At 44.8% G+C, this 16,684-nt stretch overlaps 2 protein-coding genes across 2 annotated transcripts; one reads left to right on the top strand and one right to left on the bottom strand.

Annotated features, from left to right (window-relative positions):
* The first annotated feature begins 224 nt into the window (after positions 1 to 224).
* On the top strand, positions 225 to 4,387 carry LOC109747268 (uncharacterized). Its single transcript, XM_073505211.1, has 2 exons — positions 225 to 463; positions 1,435 to 4,387. Exon 2 carries the CDS (start codon positions 1,435 to 1,437, stop codon positions 4,174 to 4,176), a length of 2,742 nt encoding a protein of 913 aa, XP_073361312.1. The 5' UTR covers positions 225 to 463; the 3' UTR covers positions 4,177 to 4,387.
* A 7,262-nt stretch (positions 4,388 to 11,649) lies between these two features.
* LOC109747269 (transcription initiation factor TFIID subunit 7) lies at positions 11,650 to 15,471 on the bottom strand. Its single transcript, XM_020306353.4, has 6 exons — positions 15,074 to 15,471; positions 14,029 to 14,182; positions 12,834 to 12,967; positions 12,645 to 12,764; positions 12,483 to 12,543; positions 11,650 to 12,077 (listed from the first exon to the last, which is right to left on the bottom strand). Exons 2-6 carry the CDS (start codon positions 14,153 to 14,155, stop codon positions 11,932 to 11,934), a joined length of 588 nt encoding a protein of 195 aa, XP_020161942.1. The 5' UTR covers positions 14,156 to 14,182; positions 15,074 to 15,471; the 3' UTR covers positions 11,650 to 11,931.
* Between the last annotated feature and the right edge of the window lie 1,213 nt (positions 15,472 to 16,684).

Here is a 16,684-nt window from a genome sequence, read left to right as displayed (position 1 = left end):
CGGTGTGGTGCTCAGATCGGCCGGCCGATGCAGAGCACTGTCCAAGGCGAATACAAATTCGAGTCAAAATTGTGACAACACAGTAGGCGTGGCCGTACGAGTTCGAGTCACGCATGACTAACGATGCTCACGCACCGCACCAACGGCGTGAGCGCGGCGTCCAACTCCAACGGCCACCAACCAGCCAAATCCCCAACAGCACCAAACGACGTCACCTTTGGAATCTCCTCCCCTATTCTGGCTTTTGCGACCGCCTCTCTCTCCTCCGCCTGCCTATCCGCTCCATCCTCCACACGTCAGGCGTGCCGTGTCTCTTCTTCCTTCTCTCCCTCCCTCCCGTCCGAGCCTGCTATAAAATCCCTGCCCCCTCCCGTCTCCTCTCCACACATCCGATCCAATCCAATCCAGTCCCCGTCCAATCGAAGCGAAGCGAAGCGAAGGCTCTCTCGTCCTCCTCCTCAAGGTATGCGATGCGAGCCTCCGATTTTCTCTCCGCCTTCTCGTCATGTGCGTGCGTGCCCCGGGATCATTGATAAGACTGCCCTGATCGATTATTGGTGGTTCCCCTCGATTCCTGTTAGTAGGTTGGAGTAGATCTGCGGGCGGGCCGAGTCTGTTATAGTCGACTGATTGCTGCTGGTTCGCTCAGTCGAGGTTGATTAAGTCTCGATTTTAGATTAATCTCTCTCGATTATGCCTGGATTTTCGAGTAGATCTGCCGATTGGGATGCGATTTTTCTTGGTTTCGTCCATCTATATATATGCTGTGGTTAGCTATGTCTGCTGGTTGTTGATAAATCGTCGCAGTATTCTTGGATTTACGATTTTGTACCCCTCGTATCACACCAGCAATTTGCTGTTGCTAACCTTTGCTTGCTGTACGCTGTGCATCGACTTTTTACCTTCATATTGCTCCCACAAGGCTAAAGATTGCTTGTAGATCTGCTAATATATTTCTGTTGAGTTCTGCTAAGATTTAGCACTGCATGCTCTGAAATCCGTTTGCTTAGTCTAGCGGATTCTTTGTACTGTGGCCTCGTTTATCTATAGATTGACTTACTGCAGATTTCATTATTCTTGTGGTTTCGGCCCTGTAGCTACTTGTTTAGTCTTTTGATTCAACTCTTAAATACATGTGGGTTTGATGATGTTACTGTTAATACGTCCATGACTTGACCAGCTTATTCTGTTTAACTGACTAATAATATATACTCCCCATGACCATGAGGCTAGAGATTTCACTGATAATAAATCTGCTAATATATTTGTGGTAGGGGTTCTTCCAAAAGTTAGCATCGTCAATCATTTGATTAGCTTATTCTAAGGGATTCCTTAGTTACAATTCCATCTCTGTTGTATAATCCGGTTCATGTATTGTTACAGATTTCTCTGTACCGTTTCTAACTCTGGTTCTGTGTGCTTTGTTGTTTACAGATGCAGATCTTTGTGAAGACCCTCACCGGCAAGACCATCACCCTTGAGGTCGAGTCCTCGGACACCATCGACAACGTCAAGGCTAAGATCCAGGACAAGGAGGGCATCCCTCCGGACCAGCAGCGTCTCATCTTTGCTGGCAAGCAGCTTGAGGATGGCCGCACCCTCGCTGACTACAACATCCAGAAGGAGTCCACCCTCCACCTGGTGCTCAGGCTCCGTGGTGGCATGCAGATTTTTGTCAAGACCCTCACTGGCAAGACCATCACCCTGGAGGTTGAGTCCTCGGACACCATTGACAACGTGAAGGCGAAGATCCAGGACAAGGAGGGCATCCCCCCGGACCAGCAGCGTCTCATCTTCGCTGGTAAGCAGCTTGAGGATGGCCGCACCCTGGCGGACTATAACATCCAGAAGGAGTCCACCCTTCACCTGGTGCTCAGGCTCAGGGGTGGGATGCAGATCTTTGTGAAGACCCTCACCGGCAAGACCATCACCCTTGAGGTCGAGTCCTCGGACACCATCGACAACGTCAAGGCTAAGATCCAGGACAAGGAGGGCATCCCTCCGGACCAGCAGCGTCTCATCTTTGCTGGCAAGCAGCTTGAGGATGGCCGCACCCTCGCTGACTACAACATCCAGAAGGAGTCCACCCTCCACCTGGTGCTCAGGCTCCGTGGTGGCATGCAGATTTTTGTCAAGACCCTCACTGGCAAGACCATCACCCTGGAGGTTGAGTCCTCGGACACCATTGACAACGTGAAGGCGAAGATCCAGGACAAGGAGGGCATCCCCCCGGACCAGCAGCGTCTCATCTTCGCTGGTAAGCAGCTTGAGGATGGCCGCACCCTGGCGGACTATAACATCCAGAAGGAGTCCACCCTTCACCTGGTGCTCAGGCTCAGGGGTGGGATGCAGATCTTTGTGAAGACCCTCACCGGCAAGACCATCACCCTTGAGGTCGAGTCCTCGGACACCATCGACAACGTCAAGGCTAAGATCCAGGACAAGGAGGGCATCCCTCCGGACCAGCAGCGTCTCATCTTTGCTGGCAAGCAGCTTGAGGATGGCCGCACCCTCGCTGACTACAACATCCAGAAGGAGTCCACCCTCCACCTGGTGCTCAGGCTCCGTGGTGGCATGCAGATTTTTGTCAAGACCCTCACTGGCAAGACCATCACCCTGGAGGTTGAGTCCTCGGACACCATTGACAACGTGAAGGCGAAGATCCAGGACAAGGAGGGCATCCCCCCGGACCAGCAGCGTCTCATCTTCGCTGGTAAGCAGCTTGAGGATGGCCGCACCCTGGCGGACTATAACATCCAGAAGGAGTCCACCCTTCACCTGGTGCTCAGGCTCAGGGGTGGGATGCAGATTTTTGTGAAGACCCTCACCGGCAAGACCATCACCCTTGAGGTCGAGTCCTCGGACACCATCGACAACGTCAAGGCTAAGATCCAGGACAAGGAGGGCATCCCTCCGGACCAGCAGCGTCTCATCTTTGCTGGCAAGCAGCTTGAGGATGGCCGCACCCTCGCTGACTACAACATCCAGAAGGAGTCCACCCTCCACCTGGTGCTCAGGCTCCGTGGTGGCATGCAGATTTTTGTCAAGACCCTCACTGGCAAGACCATCACCCTGGAGGTTGAGTCCTCGGACACCATTGACAACGTGAAGGCGAAGATCCAGGACAAGGAGGGCATCCCCCCGGACCAGCAGCGTCTCATCTTCGCTGGTAAGCAGCTTGAGGATGGCCGCACCCTGGCGGACTATAACATCCAGAAGGAGTCCACCCTTCACCTGGTGCTCAGGCTCAGGGGTGGGATGCAGATCTTTGTGAAGACCCTCACCGGCAAGACCATCACCCTTGAGGTCGAGTCCTCGGACACCATCGACAACGTCAAGGCTAAGATCCAGGACAAGGAGGGCATCCCTCCGGACCAGCAGCGTCTCATCTTTGCTGGCAAGCAGCTTGAGGATGGCCGCACCCTCGCTGACTACAACATCCAGAAGGAGTCCACCCTCCACCTGGTGCTCAGGCTCCGTGGTGGCATGCAGATTTTTGTCAAGACCCTCACTGGCAAGACCATCACCCTGGAGGTTGAGTCCTCGGACACCATTGACAACGTGAAGGCGAAGATCCAGGACAAGGAGGGCATCCCCCCGGACCAGCAGCGTCTCATCTTCGCTGGTAAGCAGCTTGAGGATGGCCGCACCCTGGCGGACTATAACATCCAGAAGGAGTCCACCCTTCACCTGGTGCTCAGGCTCAGGGGTGGGATGCAGATTTTTGTGAAGACCCTCACCGGCAAGACCATCACCCTTGAGGTCGAGTCCTCGGACACCATCGACAACGTCAAGGCTAAGATCCAGGACAAGGAGGGCATCCCTCCGGACCAGCAGCGTCTCATCTTTGCTGGCAAGCAGCTTGAGGATGGCCGCACCCTCGCTGACTACAACATCCAGAAGGAGTCCACCCTCCACCTGGTGCTCAGGCTCCGTGGTGGCATGCAGATTTTTGTCAAGACCCTCACTGGCAAGACCATCACTCTGGAGGTTGAGTCCTCTGACACCATCGACAACGTGAAGGCGAAAATCCAGGACAAGGAGGGCATTCCCCCGGACCAGCAGCGTCTCATCTTCGCTGGTAAGCAGCTTGAGGATGGCCGCACCCTGGCGGACTATAACATCCAGAAGGAGTCCACCCTTCACTTGGTGCTCCGTCTCCGTGGTGGCCAGTAAGTGCCTGGCAATGGAGCGGCTTCTCTGCGGGTTCACAGGTCTTGTGTCTTCGATATGTCCTCCAATGGTGCATGTGTCTGTCGTCCTGGTCGTTTCTATGTTTCTATCGTAGTGTGCTGCATCGTTATGTTCGGTTGTATTTGAGAACTGCTGCTGTTGTGAACAGCTTTGGTGAACTTGATAAATAAGTGAGCCCCTAATTGTGTCTGCAGCTGCTGAGTTATCCTGCGTTTTCTTTTGTTTGCTTCTATCTGATGCATTTCATCTCTATTCATATGAATATTGTACCTTGCATTTGTTAGTTCGACTATATGGTACTTTGTGGCAATTACATCTTGGTTATCATAGAGGCTTCACTCTTTTGAGGAGTAGGGATTGGGAGGGACCGGACTATCATTAGAGATAACCGTATCCTGTTTGTCGACAAGCAGCATGGTCGGGCACTCCGGTGGGATCATGGTTGAATCGGACTGCATTGATGTCGTCGAGGTGATGCAGCAAGGGGTTAAATCTGTGGGCGATCTTTGAGGAATGTAGTTTCTTATGCCGTAAATTTTGATCATGTCTTGTTCAACCATGTCCTGTGAATTGAAGATGAATCCTTAGTTGTCAATCAAAAGGATAAGAAAAACGATGTTCCATATGTAATAATTTGTTCATAACCAAGTAAAAGTATCTGTGTAACTAGTAGAAAATTCAGTAGATCAGAACAACATATGGTACCAACCCATTTTGTACATCAAGGTTGATTGAAAAACATTTTAAGGAAAATCTGTTGTGATTCTGGTGCGCCAACTACAAAATTATGTGTGTGCCTTATATTATAAGGTGAGAGGCATTTCGGCAATGCAAATTGTGTGGACCTTCATATATGTATTGACTTTTTTTTTGCGATGAGTATTGACTGGTTTATTAAGTGCATGAATCCCTAACTTTCACCATATGCACAAAACTTCTGAGGGTTATGTGGGCATTATGCCAGCCAGACCGAATCAAATGCATCGATGTAGTAAAATTAACTTTATGCAACTCATATGTTGCCGCTAACTATTTTTCCAATATAAATCTAAATATCTACTTCCCCCATGTGAAGTATGAGTAACACATACATGAGATGCCTTATAATTGTTACCTCTCTTCTGGTACCTATCTTTCCCATTCTATGGCTAGGTTAACGAGATAGCAAGCGGAAAGTAGAAAGAGCAGAATAACTAATCAACCAATGGTTGGAAATTAACTTCTTAAAAAGTCGATGGGAACAGGGGCTGTTAGGGCATCTTCAATGGCAAGCGCTTAGATAGGCGCTTACAGGAAAATAAATAAATGGATTTTAGCTTAGCACCTGCATTGGAGTCCATACCTCCAACGCAAGAAACGGAGAGCAGGCGCTACATGAGTTGGGAAAGAGGGCTCGCGCAAGGGTAAAAAGGATGGGGTGCTCGACGCCAGACTTTGCTTCGACGCTAACTAATTTCCTAGATTTGGGTGGGAATCGAGTGTAACGGACAGGAATTTGATCCTGGCGTCTGCTCTTAGCGCCCCCGTTGTATATATGCCCTTAATGTGCGTAGGTGGTGGTTCAACTTTAAAATGTACGTGACAAAGGGAGACGATTGATGACATGGAGAATTTAGGAGCACCGGTCACATACACAAAGTTAGGTGCATATAGTTATTCTCGTTGAAGATTAAAATAAATAATAGTTGAAATTACCCATGTGTGCCTTTTGCCAATTTTTTTACGCATTGAACATACATGTTGTAAGGATAAGTCTTAATGATATATCAATAATAAAATATTACATAACAATATAAGTTTAACATAGTACTTAATATCACATATCCTCGAAGCAAAACATGTTGACAATGTGCATCTTATGTTAATGCGGCTCTAGATGCTGCAGTTCGAGAATGTGTGTTTCATCGACCATGATGTAAACATATTATTTCAGTGGCTTAGAATGAGACGCTAGTGAGTCATACTGGTCATTGATGGTTCTGCTGGGCTTGATGATTTCCGCATATGCCAGGTATCAAGATAACTGCAAACTGAGCGTAGTTTAGATGGTTAGGTTCCTTTGTGGTGGAAGCAACCCACCAGGATTCAAGTACTAGATTTGACACTGGTGTTCGCATTTTTCTGGATTTGTTTCAGGCTTCCTAACGATGCTCATTCAATGAGAGGAGACGTTTCCATCGACTACGAGGTGTCTATAACGATTTCTCAGTATCTCGGAGGTACTCATAAGAGTAGGTTGTGCATGCATGTGTTCATAAGGGTGAGTGTTTGTGCGTGCATGTGAGCGTGTATGATTGTACCATGTAAAAGAAGGTATCTAGATAACTAATCATGTATGAGCCCTACAAGAGGACAGTATACTTGCAACATGAGGGCCACTTGTGCACGGATTCTTTGGTCAAGAATTGTCATGTTTTTTTTCATTTGATCCGATTAAAATTAAGTGGATGTAATGAAACGAGAAATTAAATTAGACTACTTAATTTTTTAACCTACTAACCTATTCTATGTAGATTCAACAATATAATAGAAAGACTCTAAAGTGTCGTAGAAAACAAATATTATATGTAGTTCTTACTACCACACTTTAAGATTCCAACCTTGGATGTCTAAAAATGGCACAAGTGAGAATTTTGCACAATGCGATACATCTCATACAAAATGTCAATATGCAAATAAAGGAAGTAGCAACATGAAAAATAATCCTACTCATCTTTGTGACAGATTTACAAATCGACTAAACTATCCAGAGTTGCATCAAAGTAGCTAGAAGAGCACTGTAGCACTTGGAAACAGAGCAAAAGCAGATAAATCAATGCTGTTGAAAAGGTGGGTCGATTTGTGAACACTAGAACTGCCGTTGTCGTAGAAAGACAACCTGCACATAGTACATGAAAGGCATGCCACGTGTATACATACGTGAGTATTCAAGCATAACGCCATTATAAATTAATGGCTACACTCGCCACATCTTCGTGCAAGGCTTTGTTCTGCACCTTCTCGCTTCCCAATACCTCTCGTGCCTAGGTAATGCTAGCAAGTGATCGAGAATAACAATTTGCTCGATGCATTCCTCTTTGCTGTATAAAGAAGGAGAGGAGCTAGAATAACCTAAACCTAAATTGATTCCTCGTCTCTATTTATGGTGGGAGTGGTGCATATATAAGATGGATTGTACAAAGAGACCTCCGTGAAGGAGATGGTGGGATACCGTAAAGGACGGAGTTAGCATCGTAAGAGAGCACGAGCAAACAGAAAACAACATCACTTTATAAATAGTTAAATACCCATCTGTAGTCATTCTCCTGTAGTTATCAAATGTATTTTCGTATATATGTTCTCCTGCAATCATGACTTGAATGCGTGTATACCCTTCACATTAGGGTGCTTCTCTGTGAAAATATAACCATGTCCTTTTGCCCCATAAAGATATCATAACATTTTCAACATGACCGGTGGTTATCGATACTGGGCAATATCATTAATGCTTTGTTGTGTCTTTGTCTCTACTGTACTTGTGATCTAGTGCTATGTTCATTTGTGCATGCAAACTTCTACTGGGGTGCAACAGCTTTGATTAACTTTTTTTTAGATCAGAACTCACTTAGATTAAACTTGATGATCATTACAAACGGTGGTCCGGGTACAATACGATACCAAATTCCGACAAATAGGGTCACGAAGGGTAATACTAGCCTAGCTAAAACATATATAGCTTTGATAAACTATCATGAATAAGTGAGACATGTATTCTGTCTGTGATTCCAACTTTCACTAGATTTTCAGTGTTATCCTGCGGTTATTTTTCGAGAGCGGTTTTTCCTAGCTCGGCCTACGTGGTACCCCATATCACAACCATCCATTCTGGCATCTGGTTCATGTGGATGTGTGCATCATTGCAGAAATAAGCAACTAGCACCAGACCCTCAGAGCTTAATCCTCTGCTGCGGGGCACATGACCTGATTTGACTTGTGTCCATCGGACCAGCCCCGTTGTATTCTTTTGTCCATTATTGACGCGTGTACAGGCAACACTCTTTCTCCTGTTGCCATGTACAAATGATTTCGGGCAAAGGCAGACACCCTCTGTTGAAACTTCACTTTTCCATCCAACTTCTGACAAGCTTCTGCATGCTTCATACAATCATACTCTCTCCTTTGTTTTTTTCTCTTTGAGAAACTCTCTCCTTTTTCTTTCTACAAACCTCTTAATACTAATAACATGCATGATAGCAGAAAAGTGAGCGTTAGATGTCAAAAAATGAGTCAATTATTGATGTAAAAAGACCGGGTCAATTATTGAGATGAAATAAACTGGGTCAATTGAAAATATACATGTGCTACAGTGTGAGGAGACAGCCACAGTGCCCTAAGCCTAGCTCCTCTCGTACAGGCTCTCTCTCTCTCTTGCACCGCATTAACTACTCTCTCTCGCTCTCCTCTCTTTGTCCCCTTCACGTGGACTTGCCTGCAGCCTGCATGCACCTATGCCTACTTCACTGTAAGCGAGAAGGAGCCACGTGATATAAGTACACCCGTATCTGATAATCGTCTCACATTGCTTTACTGAATTGCACACATCTCGAGATGAACCAACGACCGAGATAGTGAGTACCAGGTAGCTCAAGCTTCACTACAACTTTCCGTTATTTCTCTTAATCCTCATTTCTGATGCACTTTATCTGCTTTTGGTGCAAGTTTTCTGGTTACTGACTGTCATAGTTTCTTATTCACTTTTGAATTCCTGTGTGATTAGCTCTTCTGAATGTTAAAGCATCTGAATCGTTCCTTGAGTGAATTCAAGTTTGGTACTGCTGCCTTGGTGATTTTGGGGTCTGTACCTTAATCCCAACTTTGCGTTCTTGCCAGTAGAATGTTTTTTGCGGGAGGAAAAGGTGCCTAGATTTTTGCTATGCATCTAATAAAGTTAAATGAGTGCGTCTTTCTGATGTCTTTCCCTTTAATTTCACGTTCCACTAAAACTAAAACCATGAATATTTCGAGAAAGATGCAGATCGAAATGTATGGCACCTTGAGTATATGAGAGAAAGGTACGTAGGCAAGCTCTGCATGCATATTAACTGCTCACTAACTTAGAAGCTCCCATTAAAGATGTTGCCGCTCCTGTGACCTCGTGGAACAACGGCACGCTGTCCTCTTCCATGATGCCTATTGGACTTTCTTTGAGAGCGAGGGGGCAGAAATTTTTAGTGGGTGCACTTGTGTTGGAAATTCAAATGGATATAATAGTATTCTCAATAATTCAAAAGGATTTGTAAGATCCCTCTTTCCCAGCGAGCTCCATGTCTGCATGTACGCAACTAAGAACCCACCGCACGCCGGTGGGCATAGGTGCGGCGAAGTCCTAGGAAAAGCGAGGCATTTCCTAAAATTGCTCCTCCTCGTGCAAGACAATTGATTTATCGATCCACACACACCGACGCAGGTTTCTGATCTCACTCATAACCCCATGCGTGCTTGCTGGGCGAACTTCTCGCGCAGTAAACGTTGACCGACAGTGTAGTGGAATTGATGCATGAACTGGGATAGGTGCGGTCTATTTGTACATCACCTGGCACAATCCAACCCATCCCCTGGGCCTTCCTAGGTGTTGCACCGGTGTTTATCCCAGTTAAATTGGGTTGCCGACCCATTTACCGCCTATATTTAGTTTAAATTTTATTTTTTAAAATATAGTTAAAATGTTCACATCTCAAGACAAAAGGAAGAAGATGCTTCATACCTTTATTTCCATAAATAATTCATATATCAAGTAAAATGTCCACATAATTAGTCAAAAATCACGAGGATTACCAAAATCTTGGTACCAACCAATTTTGGGAACCATTTTTCATTCGAAAAAAATGTTCTTATATCCAAAAAATGCATAAGTTTCAAGAAAATGTGGATGTGCAAATTGGAAAAAACCCTTTATGACGTAGAGACATCACACATGAGAAAAACAAGAAACCATTTACGATAGGCACACGTCATAGACATAGACGGGTTTCTAGTGGGTGCTCATATAAGTTAAGTTAAAGTCACGATACAGGCAATTCTCCAGCACAAGATACTCAGCATGTGCTCGCCCTTTTATTTCCAAGATGTTGTGCTTAGAGTTACAAGATAAGTGAATTTAAGTGCTATGCCAATTCAACTCAAATTACAGTGACATCAATTCTCTATGCGCCTTCGTGCAAGAGCTGGTTGCACACCTTCTCACGTCCCAATACCTTCCATTCCAAACTAATGAACTAACAAGAGAGAGAACATGGTTTCTCGGTTTGTTCCACTTTATTACATGGAGAAGAACTAATGAACTAACAAGAGAGAGAACATGGTTTCTCGGTTTGTTCCACTTTATTACATGGAGAAGAAGAGGAGCCGACACGCACAAACCTCAACTGATTATTCATTTGCCTTGTGATGGGAAGCGAAGCATATATGGGATGGACTCGGTAGAAGATCGGGAAGGGCGTTTTTTTATGCTAGGGGTGCTTCCTCAAAATGATGGGCTATGGTAAAAAGAAAGGGTTAGTGTCCTACGAGAGCAGGAGTAAATAGAGAAGCACCAACACTTCATAAATACCCATCTCTCATTATTCTTTAGTTCCCAAATGTTTATCACTTGTGAGTACTATATATATCTTCTCCTGCAGTTAGGTCTCGAACAAATCCTTTGTGTGCTCCATACCGTACCAGCAAGAGTAAATAGAGAAGCATCAACACTTCATAAATACACATCTCTTATCACTCTTCTCTAGTTACCAAGTGTTTATGACTTGTGAGTATGTATGTTCTCCTACAGTGAGGTCTTGAACCAATCATTTGCATGCTCCTTAATCTGATGTCGTATCAACGTAAAGACATTACATACAAAAATAATAACCATCTCCTCTTGCATCATAGAGCGATTAGAACATTATTAAAGTGCATGGTGATTTTCTATATTTGGCAATTTCATTGATGCACATCACCCTAGGACAATAATTAAACTCGGCCTTTGCAACACCATGATGGCAAAGCATGGACAATGCACACATTCAACATACCAACCAGCAGAAAATAAAAATAAAAAATAAAAGCCAAGGAGGAAGATACCCATAGTCGGCGTCTTTAAATAAGGCACCGCCTAGCAGGTGTGGCGTTGCAAAGGCCGAGCTCCAATGAGCTTGTTTTTTAATACAAATCAAAACATAATTGCACTCCAATTCTGTTACTTTTGAAAAAACATACACATGTTACGAACTTACTTATAGAGATAACAGAGATTCCACATATTGGTAAATCAGGAAAATGGTTACTTATATGCACATGCTGCTATTGCAGACATCAGAATATTTCCAAAAGATAATCAAATCTATCAGAGTTGTATCAAAACTAGTGATGGACCATTTGTGTAAAAAAAAAATCTTGGGATATCACCCTGAGCTGCTCTATATCTTCTCGCACATTGGCCAGACTAAAATTACGGTGATATATCATCCAATTCGTCGTTCGAAGTAACAGAACTGGAGTGCAAAATTCAGGAACTAGCAGCAGTTACAATCACCCTTATGACCTCTTCCACCATGATGCAAAGTCGCACACTCCTAATATTATTCAGATGATAACCAATAGGTCCTAAAAAGACAACAAGCGCCCTTGCTTGGTAAAAGTACACTTTCTTTGATCTGAATCGCTTAATTCACCGGATTGCTCGGCCAACTGAAGCTACACTATCTATTCTGGCCCACTTCAGTTCTCCGAGTCATCAGAGTCACTCCTCTCAGGCTCAGCTTCTTCGCCATTTGCAGCAGGCTCTTGAGCGTCTGGCTTGGGTGCAGGAGCTGGTGCAGCTTTCTTGCGGTCACCACCTTCACCACCCCCACCTTCACCACTTTCTACAAACAAGTTAAAGAACTTTATACGTAGACAGGTTGGCATACAAACAGCGAGATTTCCTTTCTATGATGGTTTGACCAATGAACACAATGCAATCATGTTACAAAACCTATGACGTCGGTGTCGATCTTTTAACAAGGTTAGGTTTGGAAACATCTATACGCAATCACTATAATGGCATGCTTAGGAGATTCACAACATTATCTTTATCAACAAGGGAAGTACATATAGACATAATGGTTTCTAAAGTGAAGGGCAGGCAGTTTGTGCATTAGGAAGTTGATGATGAGACAATGGAAGTGCAAAACTACCAACCAAACAGTACAGAAAGAAACAAATTATTGCCATTTATTCCATTGCAATAAGGAGAAATATTTTGCATATCACACAGACCAAAAGGATACTGACAGACACTCCATGCATAATACTTATAAGATCCTTCTCAACACGGTGAACAAGCTCTGCCTGCAAAAATGAGTGCATGCAAGCTTTAGCATCCTGATTAACAGTATATTTCAATCAACATGGAAAAAACTATAGCTGAAGAGTAGTCAATTCATATATACATTCAAGTCAGGCTCTCTGCGATAACGTCGCCTACGTGCATCCCTCATTGGAGGAGTAAGTCCATGCTTGTATTCAACTTCTTCTGGAGCAGGATCAACATCTTCTCTTACCATTACCATCTGTTCCAGTTTAAAATGATTATAAGGCCTACAAATTAATGAGATATATACGCAAACCTTCACTTTTACCTGACCAATATCAGCAGCTTTAACTAAAAATGAATCATCATATGTCTTATATGACTCCACAACAGTTGGGAGATCCAAGAGAGATGCAGGAAAGCTCTTGTTACCAATCATGAATGTGCCACTTCTTCCATCATCTGTAGGAGGAAAAATACCATCAACCAGAAGGCAATAAAGATTAAGTAAAGATCAGTCCTGATAACAATTATATACTACTATTGTAAGTTGTATTCTAAAAAACCAAGAGAGACCATTGCGTTGTAATTACAGGAAATGAAACGGATAAACTGAATATGCACATACACAATGCTACATCTAAAGTTTGGCATGAATTAATTTATCAGCATTTGAAGGTATAACTACAGAGGTTGTCTAGTAAGAGCCTGGCATGCCACTATGAAAAAGCCTAAGTTTTTCAGAATCATATATTTACTGATCCAAGTTTCTTTTTTGTTGCCAATATAGACTGGTTATAAATAAGGCAAGTTGAGCACATCTGAGCCAATAAATGCAATCCCAGTAACTTGTGGAAAAGGGAAAACGAACACAGAAAACAGTTAAGTGAGATCTTCAAACTGATCTCATCTCATCCGCAGATAAATATCTAGAACGCAGCAACTGTTGAGCTACAAAGAAACAACACAGGTGCGGAGTTTTGTGATACGGTGATACTTCAATTATCTATTTAATCTGCGTGAGCAACGCTGATTTGAGTTATGTTAATGAGACAGTTACAACAGACTAATCTGCTAACAACACATTCCAACCTATCAGTGCAAATCTAGGGCATCAACAAATACAGTGTTAATCATGGTTCACTTTATTCATGTTTCAGATAGGAGATAGCACAATGAAGCGTGCAATCGCCGGCCGGCCGGCGATGGGCTGTTCCCTCCAAACTACCAAGAACACTTAACACATACCAATATACCATGATGCGAGCCAGTAGTGCTAGATATCGGCATATCGCTAGGGCAGGGTACTCCAATACCAGTTAGTAGTTTGTCAAACCGCATGCTGGCATGCTGCTCCGCCAGCAAACTATCTAACAAATGTCCGTCTCTGTTTCAGTGTATTCTCTGAGAAATACCCTGTCTCGGTTGCTCCTCAGATCCGCAGTTCTACCACTCTACAACAATTTCCCGCGGAAACAGGAAGTAGAATTTGCGGGGCAAAGATGAAGAGAGGCGGTGGTCACCTGAGAAGGAGAGGTCGAGGGAGGCATCCTCGGGGTTGGAGGATGAGCCGGCAGCAGATTCGTTCATAAGACGCTCAATCTGCTCCGCCACAGAAGGGGGCACGCGGAGGATGAACTGCTCATCCATGGCAATTACACCGTGGGGAATCGAACTCTGTACAAGATTCCAACACAGGTAAGTTCGAATGATAGCTACCCCTACCCCTTTGTCTGTTTATCCTAAAGAAGAACTCGCATCATCATTTCTAAATAAAATAGTTCTGTTGTACAGACATTTCGTTGATCCTCATTCGTTAACATGTGTTTCACTTTTCAGATCATCCTATTTGGAAGGTCGATGGAACATTGAATGGTTTGGTCACAGCAGTCCTATAGCATTTGCAGCCCGGTTTTTGTTAAAGTAGGCCAGTTTTGCTGGATATTATATCACAATGGACTTACTACTGGATATTATATCACAATGGACTTACTACTGAAATTAGAGTTCTCCTTACTTTATTCTCATGAGACTGAAGTTACATGGTTTGTCAAAATTTATCTTTACATGGTGTGGTGCAAATACATAAATCTACATTAATACTTCTCTGCAAAAATGTGTATCACTTAGCAAGCATATTTTCTTGCAGGTCACCCACAAGTATCGCAAAATTTACAGGGCTTTCCTAGAACTTCAAGTTCTTTAATACGGCAATTTTCAAAAGATTTGGAAAGTCACCTACAGTTATCATGTGTTTCTTGGATTTACCTCTACCTCAATATGTTTAACTGCATTATTCCACCGAACTCAACAAGTCTTAAAACACATGAAAAATCGATTTACTAATTATTTCTTTTTTATTGCATAGCTCCCCCCCCCCCCCCCCCCCCCCCCTGCGGCCCTGTAACCCTAGACACCTACCTACAGCTATCCATACAAGTCTCGTAGTTATTATACCTAGTGATAACATTGCTGAGGCCTAACTTAAAAAGCAGTGGAAATCCGCCTAGATAGGCGATGTGAGGCAAAGAGATTTGCAGTGGTGTGGCAGTACAGTTGCCCGCTTACCGCAGTGGCCCCTGGCCGTGGCCTCCCCTAGCTCCGCCGCGCGTGCGCCCACGGCTCCGGCGAGACGACAACGACCCTTTCCGAAGCGCGAGCCTCCCCTCGCCTCTCCTCTCCGGTCGCCGGCGATGCCCCCCTCCCGTCTCCGGCACCAAGAGTCCCCGGCCAGCCACTCCGTGGTGGGGCGAGGTCCGGGATGGAGAGAAGGCGAGCGTGGAGGTGCTGGAGGAATTAGGGCGGTGGTGGAGGAGGATCCCGCCGGCGAGCGTGGCTCCGATTTGGGCGGGGAAGGGGATCGATGGAGCAGAGCACCGCCACGCCCAAGACGATGAGCTCTGCTCGTGCGTCTACTTTTCCCCTCTTTTTTTTTTTTGACAATTCCCTCTCACCATAGTGAATGCTCGGCCCATGGAAATGAGGCCCAGCAATAAGCCTGGAACTGGAAGAGCTGGCAAAACCACCATCCCCTGTTTCTCAGAAAAACAGAAAAGCCACCATCCCGTGGTGTGGCCATCGAGTTGGTGACAGGCTCACTGCCTCCTCCTGCGGTAGAGGCACCATGGCGAGAACCGAAGATGAGCACAATGCCTCCTCCAGCTATTGCCACAATTTCGAGGCTCACAAACTGAGGAACATTTTTTTTTTCAAGAAATCTTCTAATCCATTCATCTTCAATGATGACATTACAACAAACACCAGAAATAATAAAAATGACATCCAAATTCGTAGACCACCTGGCGACGACTATAAGCACTGAAGCGAGTCTAAGGCATGCCGCTGTCATCGCCCCTTCATCTTTGGAGCCGGGCAAAACTTGTTGTAGTAGCGTAGATCAAAAGGATCCAACCTGAAGACACACAAACATGGACGAACGATGACCAAATCTGAGCAGATCCACCAAAGACAGATCCACCTGAGATACAACTCCACACGCCTACCGACGATGTTAGACGCACCACCGGAACGGGGGTAGACAGGGAGAATCTTATTTCATATTCAGGGAGTCGCCGTCGTCTCGTCTACCTGAGCAGGACACAAACCCTCACAAAATTCAAAGAAAGATCTAAAAATGAAGCCCTCCGGCTGGCAAGGGTCGGAATCCACCATGTCCCATGGCCCTAAGGCTACCGGAGACGAGGCGGACTTGGGGCAGCACCGACGAGAGACGAAGGAACCCTAAATTTTTTGGAGTAGAGGAGCCTGCTAACTTAAGCTACTTTTGAGGATAGATACAAACGCTTCATTACCTGGGCTTATCATTAGTTTGTTAGTTAGTTAATTATGTATTATCATTCAGTTTGGGTCATCGTATATGCCTTACCGGGTCTTATGACCCCTGTGTCGACCCCCTGTAAGCTTTGTCTTTGACCAATAAAGCTTTGGATTTATACGGTTTGATAGCAAACCACGAATGTAGCAATCATACATCATCCATGATTTTATTTGTTATGGCGCTTAATTGGGTCAAATGTACAATTTTTATATGCCTTTCAGCGCCTTCCCTCAAATGGACATCTCAAATATTACATCCCAGACAATCTAAGGATAACAACATTACAAGATCAACCTGACACTGCATTGCATTTCCTTTGCCCAGTCACATTGGATGGACAA

The sequence above is a fragment of the Aegilops tauschii genome, chromosome 7 (genome assembly GCF_002575655.3).
Source record: "Aegilops tauschii subsp. strangulata cultivar AL8/78 chromosome 7, Aet v6.0, whole genome shotgun sequence".
In the NCBI taxonomy this organism is placed as follows: domain Eukaryota; kingdom Viridiplantae; phylum Streptophyta; class Magnoliopsida; order Poales; family Poaceae; genus Aegilops; species Aegilops tauschii.
This window is presented reverse-complemented; position numbering and strand designations above follow the sequence as displayed.

Coding starts and splice junctions, on each gene's coding strand:
- LOC109747268 (XM_073505211.1), top strand. CDS start 1,435: ATGCAGATCTTTGTGAAGACCCTCACCGGCAAGACCATCACCCTTGAG.
- LOC109747269 (XM_020306353.4), bottom strand. CDS start 14,155: ATGGATGAGCAGTTCATCCTCCGCGTGCCCCCTTCTGTGGCGGAGCAG. Junction 12,968..14,028: donor CCTCGACCTCTCCTTCTCAG/GTGACCACCGCC, acceptor TTCCTCCTACAG/ATGATGGAAGAAGTGGCACA. Junction 12,765..12,833: donor AAGCTGCTGATATTGGTCAG/GTAAAAGTGAAG, acceptor AAACTGGAACAG/ATGGTAATGGTAAGAGAAGA.